At 44.4% G+C, this 7,839-nt stretch overlaps 1 protein-coding gene across 2 annotated transcripts in view; it reads right to left on the bottom strand.

Annotated features, from left to right (window-relative positions):
* Positions 1–7,839, bottom strand: part of LOC109966939 (potassium voltage-gated channel subfamily KQT member 2-like) — an 81,000-nt gene that overhangs the window by 51,709 nt on the left and 21,452 nt on the right. Inside the window, exons 1-3 of one of the 2 annotated variants that reach the window (XM_020612200.1) lie at positions 6,836–7,184; positions 5,717–5,807; positions 5,018–5,144 (exon numbers count right to left, since the gene is read on the bottom strand). In XM_020612200.1, the coding sequence (XP_020467856.1) occupies positions 5,018–5,108 (91 nt within the window). In that variant the 5' untranslated portion in view covers positions 5,109–5,144; positions 5,717–5,807; positions 6,836–7,184. Of the gene's footprint in view, positions 1–5,017; positions 5,145–5,716; positions 5,808–6,835; positions 7,185–7,839 lie in introns of those variants that run through there. The other variant, XM_020612199.1, reaches the window with a different exon arrangement.

Raw genomic sequence — 7,839 nt, 5'->3', positions numbered from 1 at the left:
GCCAGCTGAGGTGGCTCGGGCATCTGTTTCAGATGCCTCCTGGGCGCCTTCCTAGGGAGGTGTTCTGGGCATGTCCCACCGGGAGGAGGCCCGGGGAAGACCCAGGACACGCTGGAGGGACTATGTCTCTCGGCTGGCCTGGGAACGCCTCGGCATCCCCCCCGAGGAGCTGGAGGAAGAGTCTAGGGAGAGGGAAGTCTGGGCATCTTTGCTTAGACTGCTGCCCCCATGACCCGGTTCCGGATAAGCAAGGGAAAATGGATGGATGGATGTATAGTGATGGAATTTAGCCATCCCTGGTAGGCTAGTGGTTAAGGCGCAGCGCTCTTGCTCCTGCGGCCCAGGTTCGAGTCAGGCTTGCGTCAGGAAGAGCATCCAGCATAAAACATGTGCCAAATATCAACATGCGAGTTGTCAGTGTGAAAATTCGCTTTGGCGACCCCTAATCGGGAAAAGCCAAAAGTGACTTTCTTTCATACTGATGGAATTTAAACATGCATCACCTGTATTGGTATTAGTGGTGCATGTTTAAATTCCATATTTATACTAGTGTGACACTTTGCTCATCAGAACCAGACAAACTTTATTATTAATTATTAGCACATCAGTAACTCACAGCATGAAAAGATACTTTGGTGATTTACTTCTGAGGGCTTGAAAGGGCTCCTCATGCCCGGCTTTCATGGGCCCGTTAGTAGCAACACAGGCAGAGGCAGCAGCCTATTGATTCCCACTGTGGTGCCAACGTTAGTGTTAAGTTAGCTGTAAAAAGGCTACTTTTGCATTATCAATGTTGTTTTCATCTGTTCTCAGTAATGTTAGGACTGCTAGAATTCATTTTAGTCTTCTTTAAAATGATAACTACTACTACTCTACTTTCGGCAGTTCCTGTTAGGGGTCACCACAGCAAATTCGATTCACATGAGTAAATTTGGCACATTCTTTACGCCGGATACCCTTCCTGTCCTTTAAAACGGTAATATTACTTGGAAAAAGAAAATTCGACATTGCTTGCTGTTGCTTACCATGGTTGCTTGTGTGGACTGACAGCTTCTCTATGGAGGAGTTCAGCTCCTCAGCAAATAATTTTAAATAATAATAAAAAAAACAAAAGGTTAAACTATTTTGAGGTGGCTCGGGCACCTGTTTAGGATGCCCCCTGGACGCCTCCCTGGGGAGGCATTCCGGGCATGTCCCTTCGGTAGAAGGCCTCGGGGCAGACCCAGGACACGTTGGAGAGACTATGGCTCCTGGCTGGCCTGGGAACGCCTTGGGGTTCCTCCTGAGGAGCTAGATGTGGTGTTTGGGGAGAGGGAAGTCTGGGAGGCTCTGCTCGGACTACTGCCCCCGCGACCCAGTCTTGGATAAAGCGGACAAAGATGGATGGATGGAAATTTTTATTGCTGAGTATAAGATGCTACCACCACTAGGGGGTGTTGCGGCACCCTCAGCAAACCCCTTCCTGTGCCTATAGAGTGCCTTAGGGATGTGTTTTTTCAAGTGTCATAAACTTTTCTTTGTAAAAATCCAATTGGCCTTTTGTTGAGGTAACCACAGTGATGGTAACTTCCACTGAAAATACCTTGCAAGCCGTCATCTAGGGCCGGGAGGGGCGGACTTGGCTAATAATGCTCCTGTCTGCGGTGACCACTTATCCAGCTAGCTAAGTGCTACCCTGCAATCAGAAGCAGTGACTTCTCTGACATGTCTCATGTTGTTAATGTATTTTCTCTAGTCCTTTCTCCTTACATCGTATGTGGACAGGACTAAGACGCAATGAAAAGATGCAGGGGAAGGTAACGCCAGTGCTTACAGTGTATATGGGACTTGAGATGTATTCTGTGTCTATGCATGTCACAGCCTAAGGGCAGAACCACACCAAGCTGACATGAAAGAATTAGCAGTGTTGAAGGCCGACCTCTGCATCGCCTCATGTCGGATTTGTCTGGGCCAGTCCGGTTGTAAAAGTGACACTTCAACACACTGCACAGACGACAGCCAACTAGCATGTACGTTCTTTGCCGGTGCGACACAAACAACCCCTACCAGCAGGTGGTAGCATCTGTATTCATCTAGAAGAGCTAGAATGCCAAAGTATAAGTTGTAAACAAAGCAGCTGTTGTTCCACACAGATGCTGTAAACAGCTGCTTCTAAAGAAGAATAAGTCTGATAAGTTGTAAATTACTATATTAATATAATACTAAATACTGCCATCCCCTGCTCTTGCTCTTTTGGCTGTGAAAGAAGAAAAGGAGGTCATGGAGGTGAAAAGTTGAAGGGGCTTTGCCAAACCATTCTCCTCTCGTGTAGTGATTTGCTAAGCTCACCAGCCAATCAGAGCGGCCTCTCTCTCACTGACAACGCCCAACAGGCCGATGCCGTTTCAATGTCAAATCAGCCGAGAAGCCATTCTCATTATAACAAGATATTTTTCTTGTTTTTATGAGATATGTTCACATTAAAATGTAATTTTTCTCATTACTACAACATAGGCTACTGTATTTTCTCATAATAACATAAGCCCCGCACAGCGGCTTGGTGTGTCTCTGCCCTAAGGGACAAGCAGCACACCACCACATTACCTCTTTAGTTCATCCCTCACAGATCACACTCTGATTATTATTGCAACAATGGCATTAAATGCTGCATAGGCAACAGAGTAAGAAATACATGCTCATTATGCACTGAGGAGTTATTGTAAAATTGTATGTGTATATGTCTGTGTGGGTTTCAGCTTGTTTTACTTTATTTATTGATAGCTAAATGGGGTTTATGTAATTGGATGGGTGATGCACTGTTAGGATGGCATTTACATTCTATTGTACATGTTGCAATGACAAAAGTTTTAAACTTATTGACCTGAAACAAACACCAGAGATTTCTCTGTCACTTTGTCTTTAATTTTTTTCTCTCAAAACAAACAAGATGCTGCCATGGATGGCAACCCTCAGATGAATACATTACAACTTACTCCAAATTCTTTTTCTCCTGCTCCCAAAATCATCAGTGCTAGCCTGCCCTCAATGGAGGACCTGCACACCTCACAGGCCTGCTCTGACAGCACAGACTAAATTGTATCTGAGGCTGCATCTACAGACCAGAATGAACTCATTGGCACTGTGATGTCATACATCAGCTTTGTGAAGACGTGCGTGCCCACCAAGACCTTCTGCACATACAACAACAAGAAGCCCCAGTTCACAGCAAAACTCAAGCAGCTTTGTCGTGGCGAAGAGGAGGCCTACCAGTGGAGCAGAGTGGAGCAGAGTGCGAGCAAGCAGATTTTGGAAAAAGCGAATTTTTAAAGAGGGAGTGTAGCCCTATGTCCCAGTCCAATGCTGCTCTGGTACCACTCACACCACTAGCCTGAAACGTGCCCAAGTCCTACCCAGAACGCACCTGTGTCTTGCACAGTCATCCAACATTTTTCAGACAAAAATCAACCGCCGTGAGCTCAATAAAGGAGTTCCTAAGGTACTTTACAAAGGAAACCAAGAGGTCACATAGGTGTACTGTATATTTTTATTCAATTAACCCCCTTTTTTGGAGCAAGTGGGTATGATTTGAGCGGAGCAGGAAGCAATCTCAGCTGAGCACTGAGTGATAATGAGCAGAGCAGGTAAACAGCTCCATAAGCCAGGAGTAGAAATTCTCACCACTGTGCTCATATGCTGTGAGGCCTACAGGAAGAAAGACAGGATCCTGTACAGGCAGGCAGGAACACTCGCTGATCTACAAGCACACATTGGCAGTCTCTGTACCAGAGACAAATTCCTTGTGTGTTTAATGTGTGGCCAATACATGTGATTCTGATTTGCATTCTGATTACCTCCGCCAAGGGTGGAGGTTATGATTTTGCTGCCATTTGTTGGTTTGTTTGTTAATGGCATAACTAAGTAATGAATGGATCTGGATGAAATGTGTTGTAGAGGTGGGGTACAGCCCACAGAACTACTGATTAGATTTTGGTGCTGAGCCGTGCCATAATTTGGATACAGGAATATTTTAAATGATTCTTCACTATTGATTGCTGGGAAGGCTGTTGACTGAATGTGAGCCCCTTGTGGCCAAAGTACGCCACTGCACTGCTGAGTACTACAAGCACATACATGGTTTAGGGCCAGCTCCCCATTCATTGTCAACAGAACCCAAGTCCTGCCACTCAGCCCACCCCACTGTGTGAGACGAGGACTGGAGGAGCCCAGTGAGGCCACAGCCCACAGCTGGGAAAACATCGACTCTATGCAGCGACAGCTGGGCGAGAGCCTGGTGGCAGAGATTTGGAGGCAGACTCAACGCTGCTATCAGTTTCATCTGTCGGACTGGTTTTACACCACTTTATTAGGTTGTTTTCAGATGACACAATAACCACTTAGACTGAGAATATGTGGCCAGTCTATCCAGACTGCAGCTCCCCCCTCCTGCCCGTCATGAGACTTCTGCAGCTGATTGATCAATCCTCCGCCTCTCCTGCCACTACACCGACTACCTCCTTCTGCTTGGTCTGGTCCAAACTCTACATAAATCTACTCCTTCCTAGCTGAAGTGGACTTTCTGCAGGTTGCCCTGGCGCTGGAGCTCTACATTTCTGATGAGCAGTCACCGGCCACATCAACCTGACCAGTGTTTGATTGTTTATTGTTGCTTTTCTTCTTTTGTCTCTCCTCTATCCACTCACCCCAACCAGTCGAGGCAGAAGGCCGCCCAACAAGGGCCGGGGTCTGTCGGAGGTTTCTTCTGTTAAAGGGAGTTTTTCCTCCCCACTGTCACCAAGTGCTGCTCAGGGGGGATTTGTTGGGTTTTTCTACAACAGTGTAAGGTCTAGACCTGACTGTATAAAGTGTCCTGAGACAACTGTTGTTGTGATTTGCTGCTATACAAATAAAACTGAATAGACTTCTGGAATTCAAGAGGCTGTAAACACACCACCACACACATCAATAGGCTCGAGGTGGAACCCATATCTGATGTCAGTGTCACCTGTCTGAGTGTAGGTGTTGCTAAAGTCTGACTCACCAATGACACAGAATGGTTTTCTGGCAAATTTGAGTCGTCCTCTCCATCCTCTGTACCGACAGCAACAACCAGCAGCCCAGATCCTCACCATGTACTCGACCCCAAACACCACAATGGTGACCACCTCCTGTTACACAGTAACATCAAAACAACATGACACAAAGTGCATAACAACAATGCTTTAAACAACCAACCCAAGCTGCAACTAACAATTTTCATTATCAATAAATTTGCCAATTCTCTCAAACCAATAAACCACTTTTAGTCTAAAATTATGAGTTATCAATTTTGAGCACCCTAGTGTGACATCTTTAAATGTTGCAGTTCAAAACCTAATGAGGTTCACTGTGATAGCAAACAGAGAAAAACAAGAAATCTTTACATTTGAAATTCTGGAACCAGAAAATAAAAGTTAATTAAGACCTGCTAAAATAATCGCTCATTCATTAAAATGACTTAAGTGATTTTCCCATAATGACCTCTTCAATTAAATGACTAATTGTTGCAGCTTTATAGTCAGCTGCTAAATCAAACCACAGAGGAAATGTGTTGAACTGGACTCACATTTGATTTGAAGTGAGAAGTTTAAAAGGTCATCAAACCACAGCAACTGAATTCTGTTGATTTTGTTCAGTTGATGTCTGAGCTCAGATCAGTGCTCTTGGGAGTGAGATGTTTGTGAAAGGTTTAAAAATTTACCAGGATGTAGAGAGCATCTTCTGAGCTCTTCTCATATTCTCTGATGGTGGAGAAGACCGACAAAACTAGGCACGAGAACACCAGCAGGAACCTGGACAACACAGGAAGCATTAAACACACTCTGCCATCTTCCTAAAAACTGAACTCATGGCAGTCTTTCTTCAGGGTGTTTTTTTGTTGTTCACCCTGGTTGGATGAGTTCCTGTGATAAGCGCATTCACTTCCTGTTTACTGTGCCTGTTACCAGATTGTTTATGGATTAAGCTCACTGGTCTAGGTCAAGGGTTTATTCTCATATGCTCAGTGAGGAAACGTGTTTCCCTGTACAATGAAATTCTTACTTTGGTTTATCTGATCATCAGCTAATTTTTTGAGTCAGCATACGCCTGCACCACTTAAGCACCTATGTTACAGAAGTTCTTGCTAAATTACCAAATTTAACTTGCTACTTTAGGTCAGTTAGCTTAGAAACTAGCTAAGCTAGTAGCTTAGTTGAGAGCAATGACTTCCCCCTGTTCCTCTCCTTCTTCCTCTTGCTCAGAGTGTCGCATGTTCAGCAACTGAATTCCTCTGCCTCCGCACCATGGAGAACAGCCCAGCTAGCCAGGCCCATGTAGCCGGTGCGGAGCCTCCTAGACTTAACTTAGCCCAAGCTAGCCGCCCCAGAGCTTCGCCAGCAGCCGGGATCTCACCCAGGTGATTGGGTGACAGTTCGCAAAAGTTGCAGCTCGAAACAAACGCCCACAGAGCATCATCTGCCTGTTCAAGTTTCAAATCTATCTTCCCCACTCAGCGACACACCCGCTGAGAAAACAACTCTAGTAATTGGAGACTCCATAGTCAGAGACGTGAAGCCAAAGACGCTGGCGGCCATAGTCAGATGTTTTCTTGGGGCCAGAGCGGACGACACTGAATCCTATTTGAAGCTGCTGACTAAGGATAAATAAGGTAAGGCTGTTATTCATGTTGGCGCTAATGACTCCCAACTTCGCCAGTCGCAGGTCACTAAAATTAATGTTGAGTCAGTGTGTAACTTTGTTAAAACAATGTTGGGCTATGTAATTTTCTCTCACAAACCAGTGGGACACGCTAGGAAACTGCAGCAGCAGGATAACGTACCGTGAACCGCTGTGAACAGAGATGTAAGGTTAACGCTCCTCTCAGTCAGAGATCTCTCGTGTTTCTGCCAGTCAGCTCCAGGATTAATAAGGACAGTCGGCCATAAGTCATCTCTACATGCAGAGAGTCACTGTTTTAATGTTATCTGATGATTTAGAGTCTCCTCTGAACCCAGTGAAAGCGTTTTAGTCCAGGTGTGATGGAGTCTGACTTCTACAGAGCAGAGTGACACTGTGGAAATAAAACACTGTTTCCCACAAACTTCACGACAGACGGGAACAACACGTGTAACCATGGTGACTGTACACAACTAGGACAAAGATGTAGCCACGGTATATGAGCACGGCTGAAAATTGACAAAAACTGGACCAAAATGCATTTAGTTTTTATAAACCCAACAGAAAACTAGAGAAATGCATTTCCTGTTGAAAATGCGTGTGGATGCTATGTGCTGAAGGATTGCACTGAAAATGCTGAACATTTTTTCACACCTGAAAGGCACATCTACCTGAAAGTATGCTGAAGTACAATTTTCTTATTAATTTTAATGGGGAAAATTTTCAAAGTAAAGCTAAATATTTCAGAAGAGTGAAGGGTATAAAAATTCTGAGTTGAAGCATGAATGTCATTGAAGAGCTGAACATTTGATACCTGAAATAGTTGAAAGTATGCTGAGTGTAAAATTTCCCCATGCGTTTGAATGGGGCACGATCTTCAGAATAAAGCTAAATATTATAAAAGTATGAAGTTTAGAAAAATTCTTGAGACGCATGAATGTTCTTGAAGAGCTGAACATTTTGATACCTGAACGGTTTTCATAACTGAAAGTATGCTGAAAAAAATTAAGTGCCAAAAAACAGACGGAAGAAACCAGAATAATAACTAGAAAAATTGCATTTCCTGAAGAAAATGCATGTGTGGATGCGAAATTTGTAATGCATTGTTCTGAAAATGCCTGAAATCAATAGCCAAAACGGCAGAAGGATGAGAAGAGTTGGCTGAAG

The sequence above is a fragment of the Monopterus albus genome, unplaced genomic scaffold (genome assembly GCF_001952655.1).
Source record: "Monopterus albus unplaced genomic scaffold, M_albus_1.0 scaffold121.1, whole genome shotgun sequence".
Taxonomy (NCBI): domain Eukaryota; kingdom Metazoa; phylum Chordata; class Actinopteri; order Synbranchiformes; family Synbranchidae; genus Monopterus; species Monopterus albus.
The sequence above is the reverse complement of the archived record's forward strand: the minus strand, read 5'-3'. Positions and strand labels throughout refer to the sequence as shown.